Below are 18,888 nucleotides of genomic sequence, written 5' to 3' on the forward strand. Positions count from 1 at the left end.
ATTATATTTTTGATATTTGATTATTTGCCAGTGGTGCTAGCAATCTAAGAACCACTCCCACATGTTTAAAAATAACAAATTTCAAACATAAGCATGTTGGGTATCATTTTCGACTATTTCAAGGTCAGTGATTACAAATATGTTATTTTTGATCCTTTATTAGTGGAGAGTGAAAGACAGAGTGAAAAATGATGAATTTATGTTACTATCCAGAATATTTAGACTTTAAACGATGAAGCACACATTTTAATATGTCAAATATTTGACACAACTATTCATGTTTATTATGTACTTCTGCCTCATAAAGTAAATCATCTTGAACAAGTAAATCTTATGAACACCGCAATTAAGGCAGCTTACGCTAATTCAGATGATTTTATGTCTATATATATTATACATATTGTATAAAAAAATACAATGATGTAGCGACGAACAGCACTGATGTCCCAGGAGTTCTGTGGTGCTGCACCTAAAATTAGACACTGTTAATTGTGATTTCTTTCATGATGGGTTCAAACAGTTATATTTAATGTTGGTTTATAGCTTTTGGCAATGGGAGTGTTTTATTGAAGTTTAAAGGGGGTTGAGTTTGCCTACTACCACTAACTGCCTGGTGTATGAGTTCTGGTATCGGGACTAAAGAAAGGACGTAATTTGAATATTGCCTCTGTAGTGACTGTATTACAACATTACCAGTATTAAGAAAAGAGTGAAGAAAAAGTGTTTACTTGAAAAGATGAATGTGTCTGTTTGTCACACTGGTGTCAGCAGTGGGATGATCTTTTTGAAACAAGTGACACTGAAATGGACGACTCAAGCAAGAAAGCACAATACTGGTGACAGAGGCAAGATGAAGAGCCCTCCGAGGCAAAAAGATTGGAAGCACCAGGCTGGGAAGCAAAATCCAAATTCAGTGGGAGCAAAGCCATGTCTGGCACTGTTCTTCTCAGGACCAACTCAGGCGACTGACGACACACCAGCACTCCCTAATGTGAAAGAGGGTCACTATGATGGCACTGCTTCGTGGTAATCCTACTTCATTCAGTTCCAGCTGGCAGCCCAGCACAACAAATGGGATTCTGAAGAGGTGGCAGTACATCTCACTTTGGCACTGGACGGTCACACTAGTAAAGTGATAGGGAATTTGGACCTGTTGAATGTAAAAACCTCAACTACCTCACCATTGCTCTACAGCAGCTCTTTGGCCATCGCTTCTTCAGTGAAGAGATGCGAAACAGGCTAGCGACTTGCTGGCACAATGGCAAGGAGACCATTGGGGCCTTTGCAGCAGATATTAGCCATTATGCCCATTTCAAATACACCTCTTTACCTGCCTCAGCTCAAGATGAATTAGCGCTACATGTTTTCCTGCACGCCTTAGAAGCTCTGCCTTCAAGTATGTCTCTCTGCTCTTCACTCACTCTCCCAGGCTGTCTCCAAAGATAAACGTGAGGACGTCATACTAAGAGCAAATGCTAGAGAGACGCCCCGCAGCTGTCAAGTCGATAGTACATTGCAGTAAGATTAGTGTGCAGTCGAGGATGGGCTTTATGCACCAGAGGCCTCTGTTCAAATGGCAGTGCCCAATGGGAAAAAGGGTCCAAATGGCTTGGCTGTTTGAGAAGACACAGTAAGCCCTGTGACTGCCAGAATACTACAGAAACAAGTACCGCAACGTTGAGAAACTTTCAATAGATGATGTACTCCATTTGCTAGTCCCCTCATTATACAGCATGTTGCGAGCCTTGGGGACACACTAGGCCTCTATCTTCCATGTTACCTGGAAGGTAAAAAATGCTGTGGACTTCTGGATACAGGCTTGACCATTTCTCTGGTACCTCACACTGCCAAAATGCAGTCAGCCTGGTGGGTGGAGGCCAACCAATGTCAGCTTGTGTACTGTCACTGGAACACTGACAGACATGAGAGGGAGGTGAGTCCTGGCTTTATGATGGCAGGGGAATAGGGTAGAGAACAAGTTTTGGCTGACTGACATTCAAGATGAATGTATGCTAGGACTGGACTTTCTCATTACAATAGAAGCCTGCTTAAATGCCTGTAAAGAACAGCTGATTTAAAAGGGCATTCTACTCAGCTGTGGTATGGAAGACAGCAAGTTGATAAAACACGCTTAACCATCCAGTCACCACCAACTGCCCCTGGCACTGCTCACAGCTACCACCCAGATGAAACACCTGCAGCCTGCCACTCATCAACGTTGGCTCAGGATACCAGCCAGCCACAGCCTGCTGCAGTGCCGCCAACTTCAAGTTCTGATCATCGATGGCAGACACTGAGCACACTGCCAGCCAGTCAATCCCCACCATCAGCTTCAGATGACAGCCAACTGCAGCCAGCTGTAGTGCTGCCAAATGAGCAGTCAAAGCCAAGATCCGAAAATGCCTGCCAACTACAAACCATCGTGTTATTGAGAACCATAACCTCTTCAGACTGTCATCCCACCATTGAAGAACTCCACAGTCGCAGCAAGACTGGGCTGGAGCTCTGCCAACAGCACCTAGCTGATGAGCTGTTCCAGGAATTTACAGACACCTTCGCTGCAGAGGACAAAGACTGTGGCCGCACAAATTTGGTACAGTACATGATTGACGCAGGTGATGCAGCACCAGTCAAGCTCCACCCACATCACCTGCCTTTTGCCAAACGTGAAGTGGCAGTCCGGCAACTACAAAAAATGGTGGAACCTGGATTTGTTGAACCATCTGACAGTCTATGGGCAGCACCAATTCTATTACGCCAGAAAAAAGATGGCAGTTGGCGCTTCTGTGTGGACCGCAGGCAACTTAATAATGTGACCAGGAAGGACTCCTACTCAATTCCACACACTGACAATGCACTTGATCACACTGCCAGTTCCCAGTGGTTTTTGTTCACTAGACATGAGAAGTGGGTACTGGCAGGTGGAACTGTCACCAGAGTCTAGGCCAAAAGCAGCATTCTCCTTGGGTGAGGGGCTGTGGTAATTCAAAGTAATGTAATTTGGCTTGTGCAAAATCCCCTCCACCTTTGAGCACCTAATGGAGAGGGTCCTTGCTGGCATACCCTGAAGCAAGTGTATCATCTACCTGGATGACCTTCTTGTCCACTCCCCAATGTTTGAGGGGGCCATCCGGAATCTGAGAGAGGTATTCTTGGACATTCAAAAAGCTGGCTTGCGTCTGCACCCTAAAAAGTGTCACTTGCTCCAACAGAAGGTTCAGCTTCTTGGCCACATTGTGGGGTCCAATGGAGTAACCATTGACCCTGCCAATGTTGCTGCTGTTTGAGACTGGCCAGTTCCTTGTAACATCAATGAAGTGAAAAGCCTCATTTGTATGGTACAAGGTTCCTGTTACACACTGACCATGCTTCTTTGACATGGCTACTAAATTTCAAAGAAACTGAGGGCTAAATGGCGAGGTGGATTGAGAAGCTCCAAGGGTTTGATTTTCAAACACAGCACAGAACTGGGAGCCAACATGCCAACGCTGGCACTCTGTCTCACCACCCTTGTGCAGCAACTGACTGCCACCACTGCCAATGGCTGAAAAGAGGTGAACCACTTTTGACCACTGACCACTGACAAAGGAGCCACACTGGTAACACTGGACTTGGCTGAAGTAGGCAGAGAACAAGCTGCAGATTCAGTGCTTTCAAAGGTTTGACATTGGGTTGCGTCTGGAAGCACACCAGATCACGGAGAACTGTCACAGATGAGTACCACGGCAAAAGCCTACAGGTCTCAGCTTATCAGCCTTGCACTACACAACAGCATCTTATATCACAAATGGGTGCAGCAATCCCGGGGAGAGCCATATTCCAGCTGACCTTGTCTTTAGGCGACCTCCTGAAGAAAAGATTCCTGGTCCTCTGATCCAGCTCTAAGACAGGTTGGAGACAGCCCACAAATTTGCCAGGAACCAACAGAATGAAGTCGGGGCGCACCAGAAAAGAGATTATGACCATTGATGTCTGGGGCAACCTTTTGCTCCCGGAGACCAGGTGGGGGTGTTTAACCCCCGCCGCAAAAGGGGATTGTGCCCAAAGCTTGCCAGCCACTGGGAAGGTCCAGGTACTATGCTGGAGAGACTCTCTTAAGTAGTGTATAAAGTCAGGATGCCCAAAAGGAACAAGTTAATGGTGCTCCATCAAGACCAGCTAGCACCTTTTAAACACAGAAGGGCTGCAGAAGTCCCCGACATCCCACCAATCCACTTGGCATCTCCAGAGTCAACAGCCTCACCTGCTGAGCCTTCCCAAAGACATCCTCCGTGCCGGCATCAGGATTTTTCTGTGGACTGTGGGGGTGACGAGGACAACTGAAACCGTTTGGGTTGGGGCGATGTATCGACGGGCGGCACGGACATCACTAGAGGCCCTGCGGCGCTGCACCTAAAATTAGACTGATAATTTTGATTTCTATACATATTTATTACTACTACTACTAAACTATTATTTATTATTATTATTACTTTAACTGTTTAGGTCTGGGGCGGCACGGTGGCGCAGTGGGTAGCGCTGCTGCCTCGCAGTTGGGAGACCTGGGGACCTGGGTTCGCTTCCCAGGTCCTCCCTGTGTGGAGTTTGCACGTTTTCCCAGTGTCTGCGTGGGTTTCCTCCGGGCGCTCAGGTTTCCTCCCACAGTCCAAAGACATGCAGGTTAGGTGGATTGGCGATTCTAAATTGGCCCTTGTGTGGGTGGGTGTGTTTGTGTGTGTCCTGCGGTGGGTTGGCACCCTGCCCGGGATTGGTTCCTGCCTTGTGCCCTGTGTTGGCTGGGATTGGCACCAGCAGACCCCCGTGACCCTGTGTTCGGATTCAGCGGGTTGGAAAATGGATGGATGGATGTTTAGGTCTGGTAAAGATGTGCCCAGTGTTGGCCCTATAAAAAGTTGGTCGCCATAGTTATGCGTAATTTTTTCCTAATAACAATAATAAAAACTTAAAAACGAATATAGCATCACTATCAGAGTGATCATTATGACTCAAACTAAAAGGCTCATGTTCACTTTTCAAACTTTACTTATTTCCTCTACCTAATTCTATACATCATTCCAAAAAATCTGCCTATAACGACATTATCGAAATAAGTGCACTAATGTTCCTTCATTTATTTTACGTAATAAACAGCGTAAATGCAAGTTTTCACTAAACAAAATTACCTTCAACTGGGTCACTCACGATACCGCCTACTATGCAGAATGTAATTGCCGAAGCGCGCGAGTGTCGCACAACATTTGTGTCACAGAGCACGAACCTGTTCAACCAATCGGACCGCGCAATAGGCGCTCGTTTATCCCGGAAGCGTGTTGAATGAGCAGGCGCCTATATCCGGATTGATAACAGTAGAAGATGGAGGCTTTTAGTAAACTTAAGCAATTCGACGCCTATCCGAAAACATTAGAAGACTTTCGAGTGAAAACATGCAGTGGAGCAACAGGTGAGGGCTGACACGTATAATGTTTCACCATCAAATAAAACTACATTTAGAAGCTCCTCATTGCTTGTTTACATGCAGAGACAGGTACAGTTATAAGTAGAAGAAAGTGCAAGCAAGGGAAATAGATGATTCTTTTCATTTTGTAAAACTGAAATGGAGTAAAGTAGAGAGGTTTGATAGTTTATTTTAAGGAATGTTAATTCAAAATGCAATAAATCGTGAATAGACAGGGATAACTAAAGAGCAGTACAAACATGGTTCTTTATTGATAGTAAATTTGAGTGCGATCCTGTTGTTGGGGCTGATAGTTCGTTTTAAGGAGTGTTAATTTACAAATCATTACAGTGGCGAATAAATGAGAGTGTAATACTGGTTAAGATATTTTTGGAGTATGGATTGGGGGTAAAGTAGGCTATGTATGTAAAGGGAGCGCACCCTGCTACTGAACGGAGAAACAAGTGTCTTTCGACTCCTGCTGCTTTAGTCTAGTCGACGATTGCTGTGTAAATATCCAAAACTTCTTTGAATCTTAATGACAGCTAAGTGAAAATGTGATATCTTGGCGATATGAAATTAAGGAGAAAGCGTTTTTCAAATTGTACCCCTGGTAAGTCCTGTACACCTGCGTCGTATTATTAGACAGTTAAGGGATTGTAAAATGAAATTTCAATCTTAAAGTATTTAATAGTTTTACTTTAAAGCAAGTATTCATTCATTTAGTTGCTAGTATTCATTCATTTAGTTGCTATTTTATTGGGCTTATCTGTCTGGAACTGGTTAAGACCCTTTAACCTTGAAAACAGCCTTTGAAACACAGATTCAACAAATTGCTTTGAAATGTTTCAATGTTGAAATGACTCTCTTGAATCACACAGTTCCAGCAAATGTTTCTGCCATACATCCATGCTGTGAATCTCTCTTCCTCATTTCAATGGTGCTTTGTTGGATTGAGATCTGAGAATTGTGCAAGCTATTGGAGTAAACCGAAGTTGCTGTCATATTTGAGAAAACAGCACGAGATGATGTGTGTTTTGAGATGTGATGCACTATTCAGTTGGAATTATCCTTTTGGGGGAAAAACGTATAAAGCATGCACTAGAGAATCAACAATGCTTAGGTGTACTGTGGAATTCATATGATATTAAGATAATTCAATTGTTCAATACAATTAACCTTCTACCACTAGTGTGTACTGTTGACACAAGGAGGATGAGTCCAAGAATTAATATTTTAGCAGAAAATCATGACCCTCCCATCTTCATGTCTCAGTGGAAATCAAGATTTTAACAGTCTTCAGTTTTGGGGGTCATGTGCTAACTTCAACCTGATTTCCCTTTTCTTAGTCAGTAGGAGTGAATCCCACAGTGTGTGTTTGCCGATCTTCTTCAAGGTACAGTGTACTTATTTTCAGAGGTGCCCGTCTGCATGTTATTGTTTTAAACAGCTATTTCATATTTAAGTTTTTCTGTTTTAATGAATGAGTCTGGCCATTCAAGTTCAGACCACTCTCTAACTAGGTAGGTGTTTCTGCCCTCAGAACGGCCTCTCGTTGGTTATTGTTATTGCTATTAATTCATTGTTTCTGAACTGTAGTGACTGTATTGAATGAAAATCTAAGGAAGGCATTTTCTGAAATTCTGGATCCACCATTCTAACACTAATACCACAGTCAGAGATATTTAGATCAAGTATTTTTTCCATTGTGATGTTTCATTGAGAAAAAAGTAAGCCTATTAACCCCAAGCGAATTATATTTACAGCCACATGACTGTAAGTTTGAAGGAGCTATTTGCATTAACAGGTAGGAGTAAAGTGGGCATGAAGTGTAAAATATTGATTTAAAAAAATGTACAACATACTGTATCTCTCAAAAATGACAAATTACATTGATTTACAGCATCATGGTGATTGATAGAGGGGTCTGCAGTTTAACAATATATACTCCTTGAAAACATAATGTAATTAACACTGTTTCTTTCTGATTTATTTACAGTGACTATAATTAGTGGACTGATAATGCTTATCCTCTTCATTTCAGAACTGCAGTATTACCTCACCAAGGAGGTATGTAACAGTGTTTTACATTTATAGGGAAGTCTATTGTTTCATTAGTACTGTTTTGTATTGTTTGTTTTACCTTTGGTTATTACCTAATATAATTAAGACACATTTTCCATGTGTCCATGTGATGGTTTTCATGAGAACAGTCCAAATAATTATGTTTATAGGTGAATTTTATTAAATGTTTTGACCTATAACTCTGTTTGACATTATTTTTAAGGTTTATAGTTTATTACCTTGACTGCTGATTGTGGGCTTCATGGTAGCTCAGTAATTATCTCTTGACTGTTGTAAGTAGTAAAATAATTAAAAATGCAAAGTTTTTAGTTTAAAAGCAAAAAGATGATGCTACAGTGGGCAAAGATATGGTCCGTTTAGATCAATGCTGGATGTATTTGGGGACCAGGGTAAAAAGCCCATAAAATTATGAATGCTATTTGAAATGATTTAATGTGTAGTTACCTAATCAATATCTATATTAAACCATTTTTTTGAACGGATCAATATATCATGCATTTTTACAAGTTATTCTTATAAAAAAGGAAACAATCTTAATGATGCTTATTCTGTTTTTCTGATAAGGTAAAGTGTTGTTTTTCTATATTTTGAAAAATGGCACTAATTGTTTATAAAATTACCTTGTATTTCAGTCTGAGGGAAAAACTACTTTTATTAAAAAGAAACTTACTATGGTTTAAGACGGGGTGGCGAACTCCAGGCCTCGAGTGTTGCAGTGGCTGCAGGTTTTCATTCTTACCATCTTCTTAATTAGTAACCAGTTTTTGCTGCTGATTAATTCTTTTAATTAACTTGATTCAGGCCCCATAGTTGTTTCTTTTTCTTTAATTAGCAGTCAAATAATAATGAGACACAAAACAAGCCACCACATGACCAGCTCCCCTGTGCCCATTACACAATATCTGAAATTAAAGAGAGGTGATGGTCTTGGTAACGTTGATCTCTCAGGTCACCAAAACATTTTGACGGTGCTTTTAGAAAGAACAGATAAACAACAGTTTTCGAAATGTGTGCTGTGGCAGAATGAGAGCAGCAACAAGCCATGGAATTAAATAATGGGTTTAATTAACGGCAAGAATTGGCGTCTCATTAAGAAAGTGATTGGAGTGAAATTGGTTGGAGTTTGAAGTCCCAGTTTAGCTGGTCATCTGTTAGCTCGTTTTACATCTCATTTCTGCTTGGCTGTCATTTAATGAAGAAAGGAATCAATTCAGAGGGCTGAACTCTTCTAACAGGGATATTAAAGTGATGGGGGAAAAAGTTAATTAGCAGTGAAAACTGGTCACTGATTAGGAAAAGGGTTAGAATGAAAACCTGTAGCCACTGCAGCACTCCAGGCCTGGAGTTCGCCACCCCTGGTTTAAGGTAACTATTTATTTATTTTTGGAGCTTCTGTAAAATTTGAATTTCACATTGGAGACAAATAAAGTATAATGTAAAATATAATCTAGTCTCAAAAAGGTACTGTAAGCATTAAATTCAGATGAACAAACATGTTTCACTTTCTTACCTTTGTCACCAACTGTGCTGTGCTTTAGTAACCTAAAAATGTTATTCACTTCCAGGTAGATTATAAACATGAATAAGGAGCAACAACCAAATGAAGTCTGCCAAGTTGTTTTAGGCATTTTGTGTCTTTGTTAGTTAAAAAGTTAAACATTTGCTTGCAAACATCTAGCAGACATTATTTTCAACATATCTTTAAACATGTATACACTGTATTATATCTCACATCAGGTACACCCAGAGCTATATGTGGATACATCAAGAGGAGAAAAGCTAAAGATCAACATTGATGCAGTGTTTCCACATATGCCCTGTGCCTGTAAGTATAACTTGTCCTTTGCTTAGACCTAGAAGGAAGCAATATACTGTATATTTCCTCTATTCTATTTTCTAAAACATTGCACTGCAAATGCTTTTTTTTTTTTTAAATGCATAAAATGGTCTTGGTCCAGAATCTGTGTAATTGCTTGCTTTACTGATCAAGCTTGAATTAAATTGCTGATTTCAAAACGAATTCAGTTATCAAGCGTCAACCTAAGAGTTATCAATCACCTCTAGATCTGAGTATTGATGCTATGGATGTTGCTGGGGAACAGCAGTTAGATGTGGAGCACAACCTCTTCAAGCAACGACTGGATAAAGAAGGAAAGGAAGTGTCTACGGAAGTAGAAAAACATGGTTAGTAATTAATCAGTTAATTATGTCCTGTTTAATCATGTGTGCAAACTTAATTGTTCCTTTTCCTACTGTTGTGGTGATGGTATATTTATTATAAAGTGTGTCCTTTAGATGGTAGAATAAACATGCAGTACTTTTTATGCATGCCAGAGTGATTGAAAATGCTTTGCACCTGAATAATCTGTTTTTTGTCAAACAATATTTGCAAAACCTTTTAAAGATTAGTCTTCTGTTTTTGTAACTGTTTAAGAACTGGGAAAGGATGAAGGAGGGATATTTGATCCAAGCAAACTGGACCCTAACCGTTGTGAAAGTTGCTATGGAGCAGAAACCGATGAGTTACAGTAAGCATGACTTTTTCTTTCTGTGAAACATATTTTTGTATGCAATACATTTATTTTAATGTATTTTTGTGTTGCCTCGTAGAACCCTTAATTCTTCTCTATAATGCATGATGAAAGTACATTAAATATGCAGTTTTATATGAAAACATTTAATGTAAAATACTGAAGCAAACTTGTAAGGATTATTTATTTGTATAAAGTACTGTGCAAAAATATGAGACTACCTAAGAAAACTACTTTTTTAGCAGCTGGAGAACAACCAGGCCAAGTTTTTAGCTTGGAGTTGCATTGTGTTTTGGGTATGGGTGTTTCTGAAGCAATATTTTGGTTTAATGACCAGCACTGTAACTACAGTGGCGTGAAAAGTATTCAATCCTCTTGAAAGTTATCATAATTTTCTGCATGACAAAGGATTTGTGCATATGTTTATCCATTGTGTATTTTTAAAGTGAACTCTTATACTGTAACATTTCTAAAATTAAATTAAACCATTTTTTGTGGTTATTTTACTGAAGAAGAAAAACTCAAAAGTTTGTGTTTGCATAAGTATTCATAAGTTATTATTTATAAGTATTCAAGTACTCCACATCAATACTCAGGAAGCCCTTTGCTGCAATAATAGCCTTAATTCCATTGGAGTAAGTATGTACCAGTTTTCCACATTGTCCAGGAGTGATGCATCCCCATTCTTCATGGCAGAATTTCTAGAGATCCTCTAGGGTGTTGGGATGGCACCTCTGGACAGCAATTTTCAAATAGGGCCACATATTCTCAATAGGGTTAAGAGCAGGCTTTGACTTGGCCTTGTGCTTAGGGTCATTGTCATGCTGAAAGATGAATGTTCTCCGAGCTGTAGATTCATAACAGACTGGAACAAGTTCTCCTGCAATATTGTGTGTTATTTGTGTCAATCTATTGTCCCTTCACTCTGACAAGATTCCCAGTTCCAGAAAATAATGATGGCTACCATCCCCATATTTCACCCTAAGTATGGTGTTTCCTGAGGCATGGGTAGTGTTAGTTTTATGCCTTTTGAAGTCTGTCCACAATGTTTTATTTTGGTCTCATCTGACCATAAAACCTTCTCCCACATCGTAACCGACTCTTTCTCACGCTTTGTAGAAAATGCCATACAGTGGAACCTCGGGTCACGAACGTCTCGGACCACGTACAAATCGGGTTATGACCAAAAAAGTTTGCCAAAGTTTTGCATCTGTTCACGACCATACACTCGGGTGACGAACAAGCCAGTTTCCCTTCCGGTTCGTATGCGCTGAATGATTTCCGCACGTGTTCAGTCTCTCCCTGTGCATTCGCTGTGAACTCTTTGTGCTCTATTTCGTTTCCTTTCTGCTTTGTACGCGCCGGTGATTTACACACTTATTCAGTCACTCCCTGTATACATTGTTCTCGGTCAGACGTGCATCGCGCAGTGGGACTTTGTGGTATAGCGGGTCCACAGCTCACGTCAAGAGGCCAGTTTTAAATAAATAATCGCTGCGCTACAGCTGCCACATCCTCTTCATAAATAGAAGCGCGAGGCGGCTAAAGGGAGGAAAAAGAAAAAGACGAAGGTTGCGGAGTGAGGAAGTAAGCAGGAAGCAGTGTGGAAAGAACCAGTGTGAGCGAGCGCGTGCTTGCAGGCAGGCAGCTGGACAGTGAGCCCAAGCAGGGGTGGGGCAGAAGGAAGCGATCACTCCAGCTGAGCGATCAAGGAGCTGGAGTGACCAGAAAAAGGACGGCTGGCCGCGTAAGGCCGAGAAGGCAGTGGGGGTCACCAGTTAAGAATGCACCAGGCTTGTTTTTAAAGAGACTGTTTCCAGCATTATTTTAACCTCGTTGTATTTAATGAAGACTTTTTTCAATTGGATTTTAACCTCCACTTCACTTATGTTTTTATGGGATTATTTATTTATTGAAGGATTCTGAAAGCACTGCACTTTATTTAATTTGGACTTTATTTTTGATTGTTGTTTTGTTGATTTTAATAAAAGCACTTGGCACTTTTTGCACCATCCCCTTGCTCCATTGTACAGTAGTGCCTCACTGTCGTGCTCATCGGTAACATTACCGACGGTGACGGGTTTAAGGGCTCCCGGAAGCGAGATGGGAGCATGCAGCGAACCCGCATCGTCACAGACTTTACCTCAAAACTGTAATCTCCTCTCCACCCAGTTCCTCCTCACTTCCTTCATGCCAGAACTCGACTCGTGCAAGGTTAGTTTTTGTATTACGGATTTTTCAAATGTTCATTTTTCGTTTCGTAGTGTGAATTGTTGCAATGTTACTTTTCTTGGTTGTTTATTAAATTACGGATTTTTCAAATGTTCATTTTTTTCCCTGTGCTGAAAACTCATTAAAAAATTGTTTACAGCGAGTGGTTCCTAAGGCTATAGCGTGAATTCTTGCAATGTTACTTTTCTCTGTTCAAGGTTTTCTCAGTGTTATTCAATGTTTTTACATTTAGTTTACTATTACACTGTGCATTCTTATGGTGTAATTAACTAACTATTTTTGTGCTTAAAAGTCTTTAAATATATATATATATATATATATATATATATATATATATATATACAGTCATCCCTCACCTATCGCGGGGGTTACGTTCCAGAGCCCCCCGCGATAGGTGAAAATCCGCGAAGTAGCAACCTATATTTATTTTATTATTTATACATATTTTAAGGCTTTATAAACCCTTCCCACACTCTTATAAACCTTTCTCACTCTCTTGTTAACCTTTCCCACACTCTTATAAACACTTCCTATGCTCTTAAACACTTTCTACATTCTTAAACACCGAAGACCAACACTGCACACTGCGATCAGACGTCGATGTGTCTGCACTCGCTTTGTGAAGGGGGGCAGCTGAACTCACGCTGAGCAGAAATGGACTTTGTGCTGCTTCTGCCAAAAAGCCTGCTTGTCGCTCTGCGCTTTCGGAAGGAGGAGAAGGAGTGGGGGTGTGTGAGGGCTGAATGCACGTTCGCTCAAACCCTCCTCCCCGGAGGCGCAGTACGCTCCTGCCACTTTGCATTGTCAAAGGGGTGGGGAGCTGAATGAACGCTAAGGAGAAGTGGACTTTGTGCTTCTTGTCGCTCTGCGTGTCAATAATTTAAAAGCCTGTACAGCACCTATTTTCCTGTCTCACTGTCTTGTCTTGCGTGAAGTTAAAATGTTTTATAATAGTGAGATGTTACTCATATCCTTAGCCCGACATCCACATATCATATGTGTTAACAAAGTGTGTTTTATAAGTTTACATGTGTTTAAAGCATGTGGGATGGGTATTTTAAGGCTTAAACTATGAAAATGTTTATTTATATGGTCTTTCTATATCGCGGATTTTCTCCTGTTGCTGATGGGTCTGGAACATAACTTCCACGATAGGCGGGCAATCACTTGTGTTTAAAAACCTGCGAAGTCATGAATCCGCGAAAAGTGAACCGCGAAGTAGCGAGGGATTACTGTATATATTTACATACAGTTCGTACAGTCTTAAAGAATGGCTTCCTTCTTGTTACCTTTCCATAGAAGCCTGTTTTATGGAGAGGTCTTGAAATTGAAGACCCATGCACCTTCATTCCAGTTTCAGCCAAAGAGCATTGCAAACTTCGGAGAGTGATGATTAGATCTTTAGTAGCCTCTGTCACCAGTCAATATGTTGCTGTGATGTTTAGTTTTGAGGGATGGCCTGTTCTATTAAGAGCCTGGGTGCTGTGATGTACCTTCGACTTTCAGATGATGGATCCAACAGTACTGAATGGGACATTTTAAACTCTTTTTGATTTTTTTTTTTTTTTTTGTGTCCCTTTCCTGCCTTGTGCATTTCAATGACTTTGTTTCTCCCATCAGCAGAATGCTGCTTTGTATTCATTTTTGCAGTGATTGTCCAACAAAGACTATGGCCTTTACAAAGGGTGGTTTTTATTTCCAGATGGATATAAAGGACTTGCAGGTAGTGCCTAATTATGTTTAATTATGACTGTCACCTTTATGTTGTTTGTAATTCGTTTGTCATTTGTGTAAACCTGGTGCTTTCAAAGCACAGAGGTGTAAATACTTATGCAAACACTAACTTTTCAGTTTTTCTTTTTCAGTTAAATATCTACAGAAAATAGTTTATTTTTACTTTGAAAATGTATTGTTACAGTATAAGAGTCCACCTTAAAAATACTGAATGGATAAATATTTGTGTAAATCTCTTGCCATGCAGAAAATTATGACCACTTTCAAGGAGACTGAATACTTTTGCATGCCACTGTATTACATCACAATGTTTGACTGCCTTTACAGTAACAGTTATCTACAATTCAATGCATGTTTACCATTGCTTTAAAATCTACAAATAGCAGTAGTAGATTTCATTAAAAATAATTGTTTCTGTGTTATTTTTAGTTGAGATGCTACTTGTAGTTCATCACATGGAAATGTTCTTTAACAATCGTAATGGCCTGTAATATCGGAGCTGTCCTGTTCAAACACTGTACTATACAATATATTGAAGAGCATACATTTTTTAGATTAGTATAATTAGCATTGTAATGGGAATTTATAAATGTTACAACATCAAAGATAATATTACAGTAGCAGACCACATATACCTGTTTAGAGTCCTGAAATTGTATGGATTAGACAGTATTTTTACATGCCTGTCTAACAATTTTACAAATACTATTGTCATGTCTAGTAATCATATCTATGATGTTTGGCCCCTTGCTGAAAGTTCTTCGAATGAAAATGAAAATAAAGCTAATTACAAGCTTTTTTTCCTCATAAATGAGAGAGAGAGAGAGAACACTATCTAATGGATGATTTCTGTACAGTTGCCTACGCACTTTTTTTGCCACTGTTCAATTGCAGATGCTGCAACTCTTGTGATGATGTGAGAGAAGCATACCGGAGGAGGGGCTGGGCCTTTAAAAATCCAGACACAATTGAGCAGTGTAAGAGGGAAGGCTTCAGCCAGAAGATGCAAGAGCAGAAGAATGAAGGCTGTAGAGTATATGGCTTGCTGGAAGTTAACAAGGTAAACTTTATTAATTTCAAAAGCTATACATCTAAAAAGCAATATTACAATGGTTTCTCGTTTTAACCTTGAAAGACTTCCATTTGGAGTTGGAGGTTCTGGCAAACCAGTCAGCAGCTAAGGAAATATATCCAGTATCTTCTCAAAAGGAGAAATATCGGCTAGAAATATCCCAAAGAAGTAGAAAGTACACTTTGAGAAACTCCAACACCGGATGGTAATGCAGTCCATGGAGTTGACACTGGTAGAACTAGTGTTTGGGTTTGGGTCACTTTTTGTGTCTAAGCTGTCTTCAGATACTAAGACATCATACTTCTCGCCGCGCTACTGCAGCAAAGACTGTATACGATAGTAGAACCTCTGATCCAGGAAGAGAAATTCCGAGTCCATTCTACTAATGGTAGAGTGTGGGATCTTGAGAGATTGGCAGTCATATCTATATCTGCCTTGCAGACTTGGAAAAAGCTTATTATCAGTCACCTGTGTTTTCTTACAGAAGGTGCTACAAAAGTATATAATATTGGTGCTGCATGTCTTTAGGTTGTTATTTGCAAATCAATTTGAGTAACTCTAACATAGGAGTGAGTTATCTCTTGAGCATGATTTTTATGGACAGGTTATCAAGAAACGGCTGAGACATATAGATTAAAACTTAAGCATTGTGTTTGTGCTGTTTGTGGAGGATGATGTCCTCTTGTCCATTTGACTGTGGCCTCCATTTTACACTACATCAGTTTGTAGCTTACCATTATTCGGTCAGGATAAGAATCGGCACCTTCAAATCTCAGGTCATGGTCTTCTTCTTCAAAACCGTGACCTATGCTCATCGGGTGAGAGGTGAGGAGCTGCTAAAAACAGAATAGTTCTAGTACCTCAAGGTCCTTTTGAAGAGTAAATGGGAAATGATTATGAGATTGACCAGTGAATTGATGTCAACAGCAGTGCAGATGTTATACCAAACTGAGGTATTGAAGCAGCAATTAAGCCAGCAAACAAAGTGTCAATTTAGTGGTTATTTTACATCTCCATTTTCAACTGTGGTCATGGGTATATGTAGTAACTGAAGTGAATCTACTTTCCTTGGAATTCTGTGGGGGGGAAAAACTGTAGACTCTCCTTGAGGATTCAGTTTCTTGATCTGTCCAGCTCAGTAGGCCTCCTTAAGTTTTCATCGAGAAAAGTAAATGAGAAATTAAGTTAATTGCTCTATTGCATAGTTCTTGCAAATGACAGGTAAAACTTTGCACATTTTATTAAACAAGCAGTAAGTTAGATAAATAAGGAAGATGGGCTTCAATTTTAATTCTCTGAAAAAATTGTACTTTTTAGAAAAAAAAGTAATCTAATTCAATTTAGCCTTAAAGGTGTTAAGATTTTAATTTATTCAGAGGTTTTTGCTAAATATCAGATTTTAGCAAATAGAAAAGCTTTATCAGTACTAAAATGCTACACATCTTAAGTAATAATTACATTTTATTGATATGTACTTTTAATATTAACTTGTGTTTTACTTCCTTAGGTGGCTGGGAATTTTCATTTTGCACCTGGGAAAAGTTTCCAGCAGTCCCATGTTCATGGTGAGAATGTTCTTACACTTGTAGGATATGCAATTTTTATTATCGTTCCATTGATGAGGTTAACTGCATATGCTCCATAACCCAGGTTATTACCCATTATATTCCACTGAACACTAGAATTACCAAAGCCAATGAAAAACTTGTAATTCCGGCCCACCTTAAGTCAGCGTCTTTTGTCTTGTAAATGTGTTGATAAGCACAAGCAGCCTGCTATACCATCCCCCCCACCGCCGCAGAAAGGGTAAGAAGTTCTCCCAGTTCAAGCATTGATTATCTGGGAGTCAGCTACCTAGAGTTGTATAGGGTAAATAATTTCATGTGTGTTCCGTGTCTACAACAATCTATGTAAACACATCGTTAAAACAGAAATGTTTTTCATGTTTTAGTAATAAATGGCAAAATGTAGACATGAAGCATATAATGTGTGATGCCTGAAGTCCAAATATCAAATAAACACTTTCACAAAAGGTACAAGGATAATACGACAGCTTCCGTGGTGCAGCGGTAAGAACTGCTGACTTGTAATCCAGAGGTCTTGAAACCAGCTCCCTCGCAAATGTACCATTTTGAGTAGTGAGCTGCTCTTATTGTTAATATTATACAATAAAAACATGCATTTGATTTGTGTCCATAACAGCCATTGTAAATTTACAGTACTTTGAAAAGTTAGCTTTTTTTTTTTCCACTTTTATTCTCTGTCACAATCATTGTCACTTGAATTTTTTTAATTCAGTTTTATTGAGTGTTCCTGCTCACGCTGAATTAGTATGCACCTTATGGTCCATGATGTCAAAGCCGCACTGACAAAAAAACAGACATTGGTATATATGATATTTTGAATAATTCATTTTATGACCTGTATAGTATATTTTGCAAAACATTGTGGCACTGATGCAACATTATTCATATTCATTCGCATGATTTGTTGTGGTTGTAATCAATGACCTTTTTTAAACCCCCAGCCGATCTTGCCCTGTCTCTACATTGTGATGCATGGTGGTGTTTCTTTTGTACTCCAGGATATGCAAAGGAAAGAATAGTACAGAAAGATCAGTTCAGCGCTATATTCAATCAGATTCAAATGTTAACAGTTCTCACACACCCAAGGACCGTCCTTCCTACATTTACGACATGAATACCTGTTGCAATGTACACATTTCTCGCTATGCTGTGGTTTCTATTACACTGAAGGGGCACCTGACACTGACTAAGTTTGCTTTCCTGGGGGAAGTGGCTTTCTTGGAAGAGAAGCTTGTCGATGTTGCATCCTCTCTTTCTTTTTCTATTGCCTTTTCTTGTAAGAAGTGCCAACAAAGTTCCTCTGCAAAGTGAGCAAAGAACACTCTTCTTTTCTCAGTGGACCCCATGCATGCCTTGCACAATACATGTGCGTTGATCACTGCCAGGTCAAGCATGTTGTAGCACACAGCAACTGGTCACCCTTGTGTTCCTGCTCGCATAAGCTCACGCCTTCTGGAGCATGACATCAACGCAGCACCGGGGAAGAAAAGAAAAACAAATATCCATCCCTCCATTTTCCAACCCGCTGAATCCGAACACAGGTTCACGGGGGTCTGCTGGAGCCAATCCCAGCCAACACAGGGCACAAGGCAGGAATCAATCCCGGGCAGGGTGCCAACCCACCGCAGGAAAGACAAATATATGTGACATTTTGAGGAAATAATTTTAAGACCTGAATAGTACCAATCAGAAAACATCATTGCACTAATGCAATATTATTTGAAAACGAACCACTGGATCACAAGTCAGCAGTTCTTGCCACTGCACCACGGAAGCTGTCGTATTATCCTTGTACCTTTTGTGAAAGGGTTTATTTGATATTTGGACTTCAGGCATCACACATTATGTCTACATTTTGTCATTTATTACTAAAACAGGAAAAACATTTTTTTATCAATGTGTATACATAGATTGTTGTAGACATGGAACACACATGAAATTTATTTACCCTATACAACTCTAAGTAGCTGACTCCCAGATAATCAAGGCTTGAACTGGGGGAACTTCTTGCCCTTTCTGTGGCGGTGGGGGGATGGTGTAGCAGGCTACTTAGGCTTATCAACACATTTACAAGACAAAAGACGCCATTTTTTTCGTTGGCTTTGGTAATTGTAGTGTTAAGGGTTGAAATGGGATTGTGGTTAAGTGCTAGGTTTGTTTTTTTTGTTTTTTTTTTTTGCTTGCTTCTCATATACTTTTTACACTCTTTAGAGA

The 18,888-nt window shown here is 39.9% G+C and overlaps 1 protein-coding gene across 2 annotated transcripts in view; it reads left to right on the top strand.

Annotated features, from left to right (window-relative positions):
• The first annotated feature begins 5,289 nt into the window (after positions 1 to 5,289).
• ergic3 (ERGIC and golgi 3) overlaps positions 5,290 to 18,888 on the top strand; it is a 41,935-nt gene continuing 28,336 nt past the window's right edge. For both annotated transcript variants that reach the window (XM_028811868.2, XM_028811869.2), the window contains exons 1-7: positions 5,290 to 5,440; positions 7,434 to 7,504; positions 9,257 to 9,344; positions 9,584 to 9,703; positions 9,954 to 10,047; positions 14,911 to 15,076; positions 16,596 to 16,653. In XM_028811868.2, coding sequence (XP_028667701.1) covers positions 5,353 to 5,440; positions 7,434 to 7,504; positions 9,257 to 9,344; positions 9,584 to 9,703; positions 9,954 to 10,047; positions 14,911 to 15,076; positions 16,596 to 16,653 — 685 coding nt within the window. In that variant the 5' untranslated portion in view covers positions 5,290 to 5,352. The remainder of the gene's footprint in view (positions 5,441 to 7,433; positions 7,505 to 9,256; positions 9,345 to 9,583; positions 9,704 to 9,953; positions 10,048 to 14,910; positions 15,077 to 16,595; positions 16,654 to 18,888) is intronic.

This window comes from Erpetoichthys calabaricus, chromosome 10 (assembly GCF_900747795.2).
Source record: "Erpetoichthys calabaricus chromosome 10, fErpCal1.3, whole genome shotgun sequence".
Taxonomy (NCBI): Eukaryota; Metazoa; Chordata; class Cladistia; order Polypteriformes; family Polypteridae; genus Erpetoichthys; species Erpetoichthys calabaricus.